The 15,380-nt window shown below is 38.1% G+C and overlaps 6 protein-coding genes across 6 annotated transcripts; 4 read left to right on the top strand and 2 right to left on the bottom strand.

The window, feature by feature from the left end:
- Positions 1 to 189: 189 nt before the first annotated feature.
- On the bottom strand, positions 190 to 1,825 carry GCK72_005314 (uncharacterized protein; the record flags this gene model as incomplete). The annotated part of the gene is made up of 4 exons (XM_003116929.2): positions 190 to 413; positions 527 to 812; positions 862 to 1,575; positions 1,751 to 1,825. The coding sequence occupies 4 exons, from the start codon at positions 1,823 to 1,825 to the stop codon at positions 190 to 192; spliced, it is 1,299 nt and encodes a 432-aa protein (XP_003116977.2).
- A 2,226-nt stretch (positions 1,826 to 4,051) lies between these two features.
- GCK72_005313 (uncharacterized protein) lies at positions 4,052 to 4,911 on the top strand (the record flags this gene model as incomplete). The annotated part of the gene is made up of 5 exons (XM_053725131.1): positions 4,052 to 4,109; positions 4,155 to 4,382; positions 4,463 to 4,518; positions 4,690 to 4,785; positions 4,831 to 4,911. The coding sequence occupies 5 exons, from the start codon at positions 4,052 to 4,054 to the stop codon at positions 4,909 to 4,911; spliced, it is 519 nt and encodes a 172-aa protein (XP_053589325.1).
- Positions 4,912 to 5,247: 336 nt separating this feature from the next.
- On the top strand, positions 5,248 to 6,127 carry GCK72_005312 (uncharacterized protein; the record flags this gene model as incomplete). The annotated part of the gene is made up of 5 exons (XM_003116932.2): positions 5,248 to 5,299; positions 5,359 to 5,592; positions 5,753 to 5,847; positions 5,896 to 5,991; positions 6,047 to 6,127. The coding sequence occupies 5 exons, from the start codon at positions 5,248 to 5,250 to the stop codon at positions 6,125 to 6,127; spliced, it is 558 nt and encodes a 185-aa protein (XP_003116980.1).
- Positions 6,128 to 6,363: 236 nt separating this feature from the next.
- Positions 6,364 to 8,029, top strand: GCK72_005311 (uncharacterized protein; the record flags this gene model as incomplete). The annotated part of the gene is made up of 8 exons (XM_003117031.2): positions 6,364 to 6,425; positions 6,482 to 6,677; positions 6,725 to 6,954; positions 6,999 to 7,189; positions 7,244 to 7,310; positions 7,374 to 7,473; positions 7,527 to 7,790; positions 7,835 to 8,029. The coding sequence occupies 8 exons, from the start codon at positions 6,364 to 6,366 to the stop codon at positions 8,027 to 8,029; spliced, it is 1,305 nt and encodes a 434-aa protein (XP_003117079.2).
- Positions 8,030 to 8,151: 122 nt separating this feature from the next.
- Positions 8,152 to 9,599, bottom strand: GCK72_005310 (uncharacterized protein; the record flags this gene model as incomplete). Its single annotated transcript, XM_003117257.2, has 5 exons — positions 8,152 to 8,300; positions 8,353 to 9,075; positions 9,123 to 9,208; positions 9,252 to 9,363; positions 9,413 to 9,599. 5 exons carry the CDS (start codon positions 9,597 to 9,599, stop codon positions 8,152 to 8,154), a joined length of 1,257 nt encoding a protein of 418 aa, XP_003117305.2.
- A 1,832-nt stretch (positions 9,600 to 11,431) lies between these two features.
- Positions 11,432 to 15,314, top strand: GCK72_005309 (uncharacterized protein; the record flags this gene model as incomplete). Its single annotated transcript, XM_003117100.2, has 8 exons — positions 11,432 to 11,484; positions 11,547 to 11,662; positions 11,706 to 11,831; positions 11,879 to 11,984; positions 12,054 to 13,169; positions 13,225 to 13,572; positions 13,620 to 15,123; positions 15,174 to 15,314. 8 exons carry the CDS (start codon positions 11,432 to 11,434, stop codon positions 15,312 to 15,314), a joined length of 3,510 nt encoding a protein of 1,169 aa, XP_003117148.2.
- Between the last annotated feature and the right edge of the window lie 66 nt (positions 15,315 to 15,380).

Below are 15,380 nucleotides of genomic sequence, written 5' to 3'. Positions count from 1 at the left end.
AGGAGCATCAATCCTGTTTCGGGTTTATTAAAGGAGACGGTTATAAAGGAAGAAGGAAATGAAAAATGAATGGGAGAGAGTCACATGAAAACCGACATATCTCTAGAGGGGAAGAATCGGATAAACGAAAAAAAATAACTCGAAATCTGAAAAAAAAGCGAGAAAAAACAATAAAATTGTTCTTGACATTTAAATTGACATCATTGAAAATGAACGAGTCGGTGGTTTCCGATTCTCTTTATTATTTGAGATCAGCGTGCTCTGATCTAGGAGTGTGACTTGGCTGTCGGCAGAACTTGATGGAGAAATACTGATGTCATCGCTTGGTTTACGACATCGAGCAGTCTCAATATTCAATTCAGTACGATAATCCTTCACCTCATCAGCATCGTCGTCACCAAAGTTGATTGGCACTGAAAAAAGGAACAGTTAGCCCAAGAATAAAACTTTATCAGAAAATCAGAAAATTATTCATAATTGATGTTAGAAGAAGAAGTATCATTAGAATAGAAAGTGGTAGACGAACCCTTGAATCCAGGAGATGGGGTGATTCCAGAAAGAACTTGTGACGATGGCTGCATGAATGAATTTTGGAGAAAACTGACATCAGATGGATTTGTCAACGATTCTCCGGCACCACCACTAGTCATTGTCATTGGTGTATTGCTTGATGGTGGAGCACTATTCATGAAGCTGGCTTGCATAAGATGAGAAGAATTCATTGGTTGATTCATATAGTTGTAACCCATACTGAGAGCTGGAGGGAATTGCTGTGGATTTGACATTTGTGGTTGACGATGATGATGGAATGCCTGACAAAAGTGAAAGTTAGTTAGAAGAACATGGTTGAATACAACTCACATCAAACCCGTTATTTTGCATCAATTCGAGTTGTTTCTTGCAACGGCTCAACTCTTTTCTATAGCAATCTCGTTCCTTTTTTACCTTATCCAACTGATTCATGTAGTGGAACATTGCATTCTTCGCATCATTACACTCTTTTTCCATATCTTTCAATTTTCTTTTCTCCTCTCTTCTCTTTTGTTCAGACTCTTTGTACTTTTGCATATAGTGTTGTTGTGCCCGCTCAATAACAGCAAACTGTGCTTTCTCACTGAAATCGTCATTCTCTGATTCTTCGATTCTGTCTTCATAGTGCGAATGGCGGCTACTATATTGCCCAACAGGGGAAGGATCACCACTTCCATACTCTGAAGATTCTCCATGTCTTCTGAAATCACTCTTGCTACCGTGATGACGTCTTCCACTCTTGCTTGGCTTTCGTCCCTCGTCTATCGTGTAGTTTTGCCGCATCGACTGGTGAAGTACGTCACGTCTTCTATGTGAATTGCTCTTCTGAGAATATTTATCCGATTCATACGACACATCTGACTCTTCACGATATCCTCCTGGACAACTCTGCGGTCCTTTTTTGAACTTTGGAGCTGTTTTTGTGTGATAGGCAGCGGTGGCGGAGAGAGCACCATCATCGGCGAAATGAGCTACAACCCGTCTTTGTGATTTGGAAGAAGTGCCTGGTGCACGGAACGAGCGTCGGTTGGAGACTTCGCGGGCCTGAAAAATAACAAATTACAGACATATTTATAAGGTTTTATTTTGAAAAAAAGATTAGAAATTGATGGTCTGCATTTTTGCATCACAGTAAGACTTTTCCACTATTCCCAAAATCTGGAAAACCTTTTTCCAAAAAGAAAAAGAACGTTGTTTTCAATTGGAGAGAATCACTTACCAAATCTTCATTATTGTCTGCTTCCTCCTTTTTTGATTTCTTGCTTTTGAATAGTGTTCGTAAGATGCCAGCCATTACTCTGCACCTGAAAACAGAAACTTTCGTTCAAAAAGGTACTGTAGAAAAGAAGAAGAAGAAAAAAACGGAAACGAATGAAAGAGAAAAAGAACAGTTCATGAAGTAAATGAGGAGGAAAGGGGAACGCTCGACGGGACATCAAAGCGAGCCGAACTGGGTGGTCAATGGGAGGACGACACGGGTAGGAGAGAGACCTTGACATACAGTGAAATATGGACTGAAATGAAAGTGGGAAACTTCATTCGATCTACTAAAACAGCAGGAGAAATGACATTCGCGGTAGGGAGGAGAGTAGGTCAAAATGACTTTTTTCGTTGATTAGACAATCCAGAAGACAAAAGACATTCAATTGAAATAAAAAGAAGAATAGATAAAATGAAATCTAATCTCGAAAAACGGTCTCCAGACTACCCAGAGAACTTAGGTCAAGTACCAGTAGCATCTTGGATTACCACGTAGAGAGCAAACTCAGTCTAAACGAAGAGCATTAGTTACGCAATGAACACGAGATAGACTTATCCCGACTGTATGCCTCATAAGGTATCGAGTGGGTGTGTTAGCGAGAGAAAAGGAGGGAAATGGTGTGGCAGCAGCCAGCAGTCACCAAACGCCCCAGTCTCTTCTTCGCCAATAGACGAAGGTCTCCTTCCACCGTCATGTTCTGAGTCTCTACGTCTTACACACTCTCTCACCTCCGTGCAATCGACGATCACCATCGTGGCGGCTTGGGGCCTTTGAAGTGGAGAATTGCGTAGTGCCCTCTTCTTCTGCCTTCGTTGGGACGATTTGAATCGCAATGATTGCCGCCACTAATAAAACCGCGACGCGGGACCGCTTCGCATGCAGATGGCATACGGAGAAGGAAGCGCCTTATTCAAATTGGAGAAGCGGAACGGTGGAGAGGACATCAGGGAAGAGAGGCGGATATGACATGATGGATAAGTGAAATGGTCTTGAGAGAATTGAGACATGTTTGGAAGGAGAGAAGAAATGGATTATACTAATTCAAGTGTATCATTTTCAAATTTGAGGTGGTTCTAGAATCTACATGAGAGGACAGATGGATCTAGAAAGAAGGAAATTCATGGTTCAATAAGATCCAGTATAGATAACTCCAATCGTTTCCCCAAAGTAAGACTTGTTTGGTCAAGTAAAATGAGGTTGCCTTCGAATCGTACAACCCAACCAAAAAAGTGCTGAGCAAACAAACACCGTCGGAGGCAACTCAAATAAACGTTTCGGTATTCCCTTTGAACAGTCTAGAACAATGGATTTAACATGGAGCAGTAGTCGGAATATCTGCATGGTGACGTAAAAGGAGAGAAGGGTTACAGAAGGTGTGAATTACGATGAGTATAAGAGATGGAGATCCTAATTTTCCCTTTATGTATTAGATTCTTAAACTCTATCATGAATTCGAAGAATTCACTACCTATGTTCGCATCTCTCAGTTCATCATCTTCTCTGTCAACAAACAATTTGATAGAACGGAAGGAGAAAGGTGTGAATGAAAAAATGATGAATGAGAAGAAGCCGACGGACGATGAGCAGCTGTTGCTGCTGTCCTGAATCCCTTTTCTCTTTTGCCGGTAACCGTCCTCTTCTTCCATTCGACAGGTGTACTCCAACATGTCGTTCGATTTGAGTAATTGGAGGGAGAAGGTAAGAATGAATTGTTTGTTTTTGGAGAGAGTGGTGGTAAATGACTTCTGAAGTGACACTCGTTCGTGAGAAATACAGTAAAAGAACCGTGTGAACGTTGTGATAAAAGCTCGGAAATTTTTTAAAGAAAGTTCATTTTCAAGGAGAGTATTACGGTAATCAAGACTTTGATCATCCTGGATCCCTGAAATTATTCAGTGTTCAGTGTCCTTCATGATTCAATTCTACAAAATTCTAGTAAAAAACTATAAAAGTAGACAAATTGTCTTCTTGATTTCTGTAGATTTGGAAGACATTCTTCATAATATACATACAGTTTCCAACATCTTGAACTATCGGTAACCATCTTGATTTTTTGAACTTTTAACCTTTTTCTGAATATCAATCTGCTTATCTATGTATAATAATGAAATCAGAGATAGGTTTCAATTCCGTCTAATTATCAGTGGTTTTGATAAAACCTGGCATTATATACAGTCATATTCACTACTTTTGACACACTTCAGAGCACATCTCTTCCTTTTTTTCTGTTTTCATTTTTACATTTCTTTTTATTTCAGAATGATTGAATTCAAACTTTTCATTTCTCTTCTTGTCATTGGCTATGCTTCTGCTAACTGTAAGTATCTTCTGTACTATTTCTTTTACTAACTTCCAGTTTCAGTTTGCACTGATGACTCCGGCTATTGGCTGAGTTCTGTGGCTCAAGGAGTCACTGATTTTTCGTATGGAGGATCCAGATTGAATTCCAAATACTATTGTTTTGAGGGGTGTTTGAATACCGGAACTGCTCTTCAAAATTATAAAATTGATCTTTCGGGAAATAATGGAACTAAACTGGAAAGAAATAGATCAGTCAAGGATATTAGTGCTCATCATGCTAAGTTTGATGGTATGATTTTATCTGGAACACAAGGAAAATTGAGATTTTAGATGATGATGATCCGAATGCCGAATCTTGTGTTGATCCAGTTTTGAGACAAGATGTGAAGAATGCTCTTCAGAAGGCCACACAGAATAGTTGCAAGGTATGAATCGTATATTTTTTGATAACGTTGTTCTTATATTCTTTTTCCCTACTCACCGTATTCCCAAGAAAAACACTCAATGTAGACGACTTTCCTAACCGAAAAAAAATATGACGGATGTTAGTTATATCTACAATACAATTTCGAAGAATTCGAGTCTGAAAATTCCAGAACATTGTGAACACGCTTGTCCTCAACTTGAATCGCCCCGGATGGGCAATAACTTGTATTCGATACAACGACTTCGCTATTGATGATTCGGTTTCTGTGAGTTTATAAAAGAAGTTGATGATCTCTATAAGATTATTTCAGGACATGAACTTCTGCAGTTACGATGCTGGGCAATTCCAGGATTATTATACAATTCGCCTCGCTAAACTTGATATGTCTTGATATGTCTTGAATTCCGAACTTTCTTTATTTTGGTATGGTTACTGTAGTTTCAGTTTATTATTTTAATGAAAGTTGAATTTTTTGAAAGTTGGATATTCAGAAACTCCCCTTTTCCAAAATTAAATGTTCATACAACAAACAGTTGGGGGAGTTTTTACTTGACCAGCTGATAAGAAATAATGAAATCAACGGTTAGTTTCATTTTCGGTTATCACTAATTTTTCAGCACCAATCGGACAATTTGCCAACTCGATTGTTTGATTTTTCACTCTCGATTCTTTCTATTTTACTTTTCAAACACTTTTTTTGTTGTTACAAATTACAGTTTCTTTCAGAATGAACCGATTTGTCATTCTTCTTCTGGCATTTGGCTTCGCCAATGCTAACTGTAAGCATCTATTTTCATCCCATTTCATAAAATCTTCAATTTTACAATACATTTTTCAGTTTGCACCGATGGCACTGGCCATTGGTTCATGTCCCTCGCCGAAGGAGTCACCGATTATTCATACGGAGGATCCAGACTCAATACCAATTACTACTGCTTCGAGGGATGTTTGAATACCGGAACTGCTCTTCAAAACTATAAAGTTGCTTTATCAGGAAATAATGGTACTACGCTTGAGAGATCTCGTGTAGTTAAGGAAATCGTATCTCTTCATGCTCAAGTTAAGATTCATGGTACGTCACCCTTTCAATTCCTAAACTTCTGTATACTAACAATTAGAACAAACACCCAAATACCATGAGGCATTGATAAGAATGACGTCTCAATCACCATACTCTATTTGAATTTGTTTTAAGTATATCACAACTCTAGAAGTAACTGTGTCCAGTTCAGATGACGACGATCCAAACGCTGAATTCTGTGTTGATCCAGTTTTGAGACAGGATATTGCCAATGCTCTCAAGAAGACCACCCAAAACAGTTGCAAGGTCTAAATCTTAATTTGCTATTACACGAACTGACAAATCAACTTTCAGAATATCGTCAATACCCTCGTTCTCAACTTGAACCGTCCAGGATGGGCTATCACTTGCATCCAATTCGACGAATTCGCTCTTGATGGAGTTATTTCGGTATGTGCATTTTCTAGTGAATATTCTGTATTGAAATTGAAATCTTTTACTTCAGGACATGAACTTCTGCAGCTATGACGCTGTTGCCAATGGAGAGATTTACACCATCCGTCTCGCTAAACTCGATATGTCTTAAATTTAAAACCTCCCGATATTATATTAAAATAATAATTGATTTCATTGGTATTTTTTTCGACAGATGAGCTCACAATCAGAGAATTATTACATTTTCCATGATTAAAGCGAGAAACAGAACTTCAAATCTCACAGAAAAAATAGATTACGGTATTCGTTTCGGGACCATTGCTGATGAATGCATGTTCCTTTAAAGTATATTAAACGTATTTAATTTTTTCTAAACTGTTGAACCAAATGGAAGAAATTGAGGTCGATCCGTGGATTGATAACAAAGTCTGCGCTTTCGAAACTTATCGGTAAGTGAAAATTGAAATATTTACCATAACTTTTGAAGAACCTCATGAATTTTTAGCATCCACGGTTCATTGTTCACAATTCCATTTGTGGTTGCTGATGATTTGACGTTAACAAAGTCTCGAACAAAATTCTTCGATGAAAGTCGCAAAATTCCACGAGATTATCTGAAAGTTTTCAATGATAAAATTTCGGCTCCGATAACTCTGACACCAGAAATTAAAATAGGGAACAAATGTAAAGTTTATTTTAAGGTAAAACTTACAAATCACAGTTATCAGAAAGACACTATATTTTTTAGGGAAGTAGCAGTCAACACATGTCAACAATTCTAGAAGGAGTCGAAAAAACCGATGTTTCCAAGCATGCTGATATTTTGGTGGCCAGCGAAACACTCCATAAAATTGCCAATGCAGTTTTTAAGGAAACTTTATCTTGGAAACTTCGTGCGTATCATGAAAACATCGAGGGACGGCAAATCATTGTTTTGTGTGACGACGACTTTGAAGAAATCGAATTATTCCCTTTGCGGTGAGTTCATATTATTGTTAAAATCCTATATTCTTCTTCAATAGATCTGCGCAGTTCTTTGAAAAGCGACGAGATTCAATCAATTTCGCTCAACAGCTGTGTGAAAGATACGAAGAGAGAAGTACGAACCATTATCTGCACGGAAGTCGAATTGTAATTTCATCGCTCTCCTACAAAGACTCAACTGTCAGGTTGGCAGTTGTAGGTGAGGTAGATATGGCCAAAGAGCAAGAACGTTCGTTATAATTTAATTATATACATTCATTAAGCTTTGTTATCAAATTTATAGCTGTGAACGCGGCGGTGATGACTGGTAGAACACAACGAGTCAGTTTGGGAGCCGACGAGGATAGTATGTAAGTTAGAAGTTTTCTTTATTATAGAATTGTAATTTTTGACAAAGTAATTATTCCTTTCAGTGATGATTCTTTCCAGTATCTCTGGTCTCGCTGCTTCTGGCTTGGAGTGACCACGTGTTTGATCGGAATGCGTTGCTCTGAAGATGATCCTGTCACAAAAGTCAGTGATCCTATATTGAAATTTAATAATTCATCTCTGACCATCTATTGTAGGTTCACCGTTTCGACATAAAAGATTACGTCCAAAAACACCGTGGACGAATCCGTGAGTACCCTGACGTGGCGACGAGTTGTGTGGCACAAGTTCTGAATCGTTTATATGAAGCGGTTCAATCGAATCCTAATGTTAACTGGACAATTGAGTATGAAGGCCGGAAGGAAGATTGGGAACCGGGAAACATCAGAATATCAGTAGCCTCTGAAAAACTGAGTTTGTGGTCCGTGTGTGAACATTACTATCTCATCAAGAACCATTTCGTGAGTGTCCCACATTTAATCAATTTTGATTGGAGATGTTGCAGAAGAAAAGGAAAAGAGAACAGGCATTGAAGAAAATTGAAGAAGTTAGGAGGAAAGAGAAAAAACCAAGCATTATCATTCGAGAAGTCCGCCTTATACCGCAGAAAGAGAGAAAAGGATTGATGAAAATTCGCACAAGGAGGAATTTGACTATAAGAGAGCAATTCCGTCGATTCATCAAACATCTTTCCACATGATACTCGAGTATAAACTGTAATATTAGGTACAAAATTTATAGAAAGCATGTATCATTATTTATTACACTTCTTTGATAATAAATTGTAATAATACCTTAGAAGGCGCTAACAGGACATATTTATTATAAGTGAACATCATTTGCACACGCACAAGATTCACCTATTTTGTTTTTGGAGCATTTGCTGTGAGTGGTGTCAGGTTTGTTGATATTGATAACGACAGGAGGTTTTGAACAGCATATCAGTGTTCGGATCTGTGTTGTCAGTTGGTCTAAAATACTTCAAGATAATAGCTGAAAAGTGAGTTACAACAAACAACTTACCCATTTCATTCAAGGTTTCGGCAGAAAAACCTTTTTTGTATTTTTCAGCCAAGTTTCCAATTCTATCACTTCTTTCAGAATACCCATGTTTGAATGGCCACGCGACGAGTAGAGCAGCAACTGCAGAACTCGAAAATACTTCAGCAAATCTCGTTTTTCTTGTCTCAGCACAAATCAGTTTGCACGCTTCACTTTGATCACTCGAGCACTCAGTACACGAGTTTTTTTGATCAGCATCAAATGTTTTTTGAGTGCAACACAGAGCGTGTGGAGCAAAACATTGACCAAACTTCCGGCAACACAATTGGAACTCTTCTTCATCATCCTCCAAGGGATCACATAATAAAAATTCATTCCACGAAATCACTGATGTCGCAAAATCGGAATCATTCACATTGACATATGCTTTCAAACCGTACATTATCAGTGGCCGTGTCCCTTTTTTCAACTCGAGTTCCACGAATCCACGAGGCTTTTTTGTTGTAGTGTCGACGGAGCAAAGGGCTTTCTGTAGTGTTTCCAGCTTAACCCAGTGAGGTGGATATTTGAATCTAGCTACGTCCATAATCAGAACTTGATCCGAATCGGCATGGTAAGCTGCTAGAGGAGAGAAATGGCCTGATCCAGTTTGCCCAAGTACACTTCTATCATAACTGGCCACTAGCACTTGATCGTCACTTCTCACCGAATTTACTAACGACTTTCGGAATTTTTGAAGAAAATCTTAAATCAATTTTGATTTGATTGAACAAAGTAGGAAGAAATGAAACCTGGAGTGGTTTCCCCATAGCTGACAGCTGACTTCAAACGATTGCATGTGGCGAGGCAAGAGAACTGTTGTAAGGTTATACCGGATCTGTGAGAAGAAATTAATCGATCGAGCAAAACTGGATTCATACTTTCTGATATGCTCAAGTGGCACACAGCAATCAAGCATAGATTCATGATAAAATCTCCAGGGAGCTTTCCACACTTTCTCTGGGTCCACTTCCAGTGCGTTCAGAACCATCACTGGGAAGATAAACGTTTTTCATTTGATTACAGATTTTATTCGACCAACCTAATGTGCTCAATCCACAATAAGCAGGTTCATCTTGAGTTCTGAATTGAGATGCCAATTTGAAATATATATTTGCTGAGCCTTGTATCAAAGCTTCTGTGAAAAGTCGTTTGCCTAATTCACTTGAGAATTCGATGCAAGTTTCAGGAAGCGGACGACGATAGAAGTTTTTTGCTGTCACTGACATCTTGAGACCTCTGAAATTATTGCATTCATGATCATTTCTTCAAAATTTTTAATAAAACCTTCGTTGAGACATCGAGAAAATAATGAAGTATTGGAGGAAGTGAAAGAGATGTTGTTTGTAAGTGAAGAGAAAGAGAATGATGGGAGCCAATGGGATTGGTGGCAATGAGAGGAGGAAGAGAAGTCCCATTCAATTTATTACATTCTGATTCAGTTTTATTTGCAACTGCGATAAGTTAGAAAAAAATCGGCAAAAAAAGTATGCTTCTGAACAAAACACTGTAATAAACGAAATATATTTTATTAAATTGATCTTTTCTTTAAAAGTCGATCTAACCTCGAAAAAGAAAAGTGGCAAACGAAATTTATGAATCATTGTTTGTTAAACTTTTCGGCTTATATACGACCAAAACTACAAACCATCATTTCATGAAGTTTATTTTGCGTCATATTTTTATCGCAATCTAACAAACTCTCTTTCGAAAGAGTCGCTCTGATTTCGAATGGATGAGAGATGTGTGAGAAGAAAAGTACATGGGGATGAAGGGCAGAGATCATTGAGAAATCTGAGATGTGTAATCAGTAAAGTGTACTACTTCTTGTATGAAAAAAGCACTGGGAAACCAATTGATGTAGATTATTGCTCACACAGTACGCGTACTAGTTGTTTCTTAAGTTTGAACTAGATAAATGTTTATTTCGATAACTGCAAAAATTGTGAGCAACTTCTACAGCTGCGTATCTTAAACAATACACAATCCTTTTCCAGTATCCTCCATCACAAGTAACTCTTTTTCCAGAATTTTCCACTCAAATTCGAGCTATTTTGGTGCGTTTAAAGTTGCTACAAAAAACAAAAACTACAGCCCAAAATTGATTTTTAGATTTGCTGATTTGCAGTTATGTGGTATTGCTCATCCTTAATATTGTAACTGCGAATTATGAAAAATCTGCAAATCTACAAACCAACTTTAGACGGCGTAGATTTGTGGCTGTAAATATTCAGCAACTTTGAACGCACCATTTATTAAACATAAATATTTAGCAACTTTGAACGCACCATTTATTAAACAATTTTAATCTTCCATTTACAGTAATTCTGAAGACGCATAAAGGAGGGCTTGCAGTGGGTCTCGCACGGAAATATTTTTCAGAGACACTGTAGGCTTCACTACGGTCTCTAACAAAAACTGTTTTATCCGAACCAACTCGCTTTATTTTTCTTTTTATCACACTTTTTTTGGACTTTTACGTCGGTGACAGCAAATCATGTTTTTTGAAACGAATGGATTAGTGCCGCTTTTTGGAAATCCATGCGATGCGCGGGTTTTCAGATGGAGGCAGCCATATCAGTCGTCGACTTTCGAATCGATTTTTTCAGTATTTTTTTTCGAAATTCATATTTAACGAGCAATTGCAGTCACTCACTTCAAAAATTAGTAATAACAACCATTTTTCGTTTAACCTTTTAGAATTTCTATAAATTGGAGACATTCTTCGATTATTTTTTTTTAATATAAAATTATATCTCACTGCTAGTAATTTAAGTCAGTTTTCTCAGCTTCTCATTTTTACCTGTGCAAAGATCTTGACAATGTTCTTTTCTTGCCAATCAATAAATACTTGACCAAAACAACCCTTCTTGTGTCAACGTAAAGACCGTGCAATTCTGAATATTCTTCCTATGGCATCTCTCAACGCAATAGCGCTAAACTGTCTTGCGAAATTGTTGAGTGGCCGTGGCTGGGGATGTCTCCGTGACCTAGAAACGGTTCCTTTCTCGATAATTTCGCGGATTTGTTTGAAATTCAAAGTTATGAAACCGATCTCACCATGAATGACGTTAGTGATTTATCTGCATCTCAACCTATTATTACTCCTGTCAAGTTAGTTTACATAACAATTTTCATTTTCTCAAAAAATTTTCCTTCGTAACTCTTTCATTTAGGGGTATGAACAAGAGGGACGCTTCGAGTCCCAATGAAAATAAAGCTCCTGGTATAACAATGCAAGACGACGCCAACACTTCTGCTTGTCCAGCGAAAAAACCGAGACTCGTTGAAGGTTTTTACATCTATATACTAATAATTGAACTGATTATTTACAGGAAGAATTGCTGTGTCCGGACGCGTAGCCTCTGTCAGACTTATCAATTTTATGTGTCATGCAAATCTCGAGATCGATTTCAACACGAAAGAAAACAATTGTTTCTATATCGGTGGCCCCAATGGAAGTATGTTGCAAATATCATAATTCATTCTGTTATTAAAATGTTTTCAGGTGGTAAAAGTGCTTTGTTCGCTGCAATTAACTTAGGTCTCGGAGGACGGGGATCCGATAACGACAGAGGAAACACAGTTAAATCTTATATCAAAGATGGAACAACGTAAGTTATTTCACACAATAGGATAATTATGCTATTCACGAGAAACCAAAACAATATTTCTGTTTTCAGACAAGCGAAAATTACCATCACTTTGACAAATGAAGGATTGAACTCTCATCCGGATTTGGATTCATTAGTTTCTGTTGAACGAACCATCAATCAATCATCTTCAACCTATGTAATGAAGAGTATCAAAGTTTCCCCATCGGGCCATCACACGGAAAGAGTTATCAGTAAGAAGAAAAGTGACATCGATCGAATTGTCAATCGTTTCAACATTCATCTCTCCAATCCAGCTTTCTGGATGAGTCAAGATAGATCTAGAAGTTTTTTGGCTAATTTTAAACCTTCCAATGTCTACAAACTATATCTCGAATCTACCAATCTCGAGAACATTTTTCAATCGTACTGTCGATTTTCTGAAGCTGTGGAAGAATGTGCTGAACTAGTGGAGAATAAACAACGCGAAATAGCGAAAGAGCATAAGAAGTTGAAAGAAATGCAAGAGCAAAGAGCATTGCAACAGAGGATTGATTCTGATATGGCTCTCATTAAAGTATATAAGTGGAAGCTTATATTCTGCAAAGTTCGTGACTATGATGATGACTTGGAACACAACTTGAAACTTCAAGAAGTCCACAAGCGAGTGTATGAAGAATGTAAAAAAGAGTACGCCGAAAATCGCACCACCAGAGAAGCAGTTCAAAAAAACATTCAAAATGTCTGCGATGAAGTTGAAGTTCAAAAGGATGAGCTAGATGAGGCAAATGAGCGTAAAAACGAGAAGAGCAAAGCAGTAATGATGTTGAACGAAAAGATCAATAATTTCGAACGTCAGATCACAAGAAAAAAAGGCGATATCAGAGCGGTAAATCAAGCGATTGAGGACGCGGACAAACGATACAGAACTCTCATGGCAAAGCAAGGAAACAAAAAGTTAGCTGAAAAACTAAAGACCGTCGAGAGCGATTATCATCGGCTTACTGAAGAGAGAGATAATATGGAAATGGGTGGAGAGATGGATCGACTAAAAGACAAATTTGAGCTCATTCAGAAGGACATGAAGATGAAAGAAGAAGCAAACTACACGACAAAAAGAAGCATCAGAAAACTTCACGATCAAATCAATGAACGACAGGATATAATACGTCGCGCAAGAGCTGCGAAGTCGGATTCAGTCAATAAGTTAGTAATACTTTGCGTGACAATGTTCTAGTTGTTATTTCAATCTTTTTTACAGATTTGGAAACCGGATGTCAGAAATACTAACTGAAGTCAACAGGAATAAATCTACGTTCGCTAAGATGCCAAAAGGTCCTTTAGGAAAGTTCATCACTCTAACCGATTCGAAATGGGCTTTTGCCGTGGAAGAGTGCTTGCATAATGTATCCAACAGCTTTTTGTGCCATTCACAAAAAGATGCTGTTGCTCTCCGTGAAATTTTCAACCGATTGCGTCTTCATCTCAACGATCGGCCTGCTATCATTGTGTCCGCGTTCACTAATCAACGTTATCCAAAACTTCAGGAACCAGATTGTGAATATCCTTCCATGTTCAGAATATTGCAAATTTCTGACGCCGACGTCGAGTAAGATTGAGTTCTATAAATTGAGAAACAACTTCTTTATTTTTCAGAAACATTCTCATCGACAAAACCAACTTTGAACAGTTCATTCTGATAGAACAGAAGACTGAAGCGATGAAGATCATGGGAAGTAATAATCCACCTCACAATGCTTCCAGAGCTTTCACTCTTGATGGTTCTCAAGCTTATGCTAATGGTCCTAATAGTCAATACCGTTTCTATGCTGGAAGACCAGGACGCGCGAGTGGATTGTTTGGAAGCACACAAACTAATGTCGATGAAGCAACTCTTACTCGAGAGATTAATGATATGAAAGCAGAAGTTTCCGACCTTGAATCTAAAACGAGTGTCCTCGAAACAGAGTACACAGAACTCAAAAAAGATAGTTATGTTGCAAAGAAGGCCATTGAAGACTTTGAGAGAAAATTGTCGAATATTCGTTCTGAAGAAAGAAAACATCAGCGTCTCTTCGAGGATATAAAGTCGGAAATGGCACAAGCAACTAATGAAGATCAGTTGGAAAGCATCGCTGATTCTATCACCGAGCTGAAAAATAAGATTCCAGTTGTCGAGCAAGAACTCCAAGGAATTCAAAAACAATTGGATGAAGCGAATCGTCAAATGAGGCCAGCTATGGCCGAGAAAAAAGAAGCTGAGGATGTGTTAGATGAAATGAAACAAGAAACCCAAGATATACTCCAAAGAATGCAAAAACTTCATGCCGACTTAGCTTCATTTGACGATAGTGGTGATTTACTTCAAGTTCGTCTTAATAAGATGAAAGGCGAGGAACAAACTATTTTCCATAACGAAGCTAAACTCAAAACGGAAAAAGATGAAGCTCAACAGCTCCTGGAGCAAAATAAGCTAACCACGGAAATGCCGCCGACTGAGCAAGACCCACCTGACCTCTCGGACTTCCCAATTACTTCGAAGGCTGAGGCGAAATTGGCGGAACTTCAAAGAACCACGAAATTGGCCTCCTTAGGATGTGATAAATCAATCACTAATGACACTGTGAAAGAGTTTAAGGATAAATTGAAATCAAACAAGTTTTTCTGTCGTAACTTAGAAGAGAGTGTAGCCAGTATGAGGGAATTGAGTGAAGCTCGTTTCAAAACCTATCCGCTTCTGAAAAAATGGACAGATGTAAAAGTTTGTGATAAGTTTCAAGAGCTTCTTGAAATTCGCGGACATTTTATTGGTGGTCTCGAGTTCGATCATGAGAAAAGAACACTCAATGTTAATGTTCAATCTTGCAAAGACAAGGATGCGATGGCAGACAGAAGAAATGCGGAAGGAGACAATATTGACGATGAAGAGGAAGAAGAAGAAGAGAACAGTGGCGACAGTGATGACAGTAGTGATGCTCCTCGCAAGAAGAAAGCCAAGAAGCAACCGAAAAAGAAGAAGGTTCGCGATCTGAAAGGATTATCCGGAGGAGAACGTTCATTTGTCACAGCTGCACTTGTAATGTCTCTATGGGAAGTGATGGAGCAACCTTTCCGTATGCTCGACGAATTTGATGTTTTCATGGATATGATGAACAGAAAGGTCTGGAATTTGCTATTTTTTCAATCCAAAACATCTTTCCTTCATTTCAGCTCGTAATGGATCTTCTTGTTGAGCTTGCAACACAGAAGTTCCCACACAATCAATTCATTTTCTTCACTCCGCAAGGAATTAAAGAACTGAAAATGGTGAATGGTCTACAGGTTTTCGAAATGAACAAAGTTCGTGACTAAGCAAATTGAATCTCCTCCTTAATAATGTTTTACATTGTTTTTTTTTTCAATACTATCTCTTCATTC

Source organism: Caenorhabditis remanei, chromosome II (genome assembly GCF_010183535.1).
Source record: "Caenorhabditis remanei strain PX506 chromosome II, whole genome shotgun sequence".
Lineage (NCBI taxonomy): Eukaryota > Metazoa > Nematoda > Chromadorea > Rhabditida > Rhabditidae > Caenorhabditis > Caenorhabditis remanei.
The sequence above is the reverse complement of the archived record's forward strand: the minus strand, read 5'-3'. Positions and strand labels throughout refer to the sequence as shown.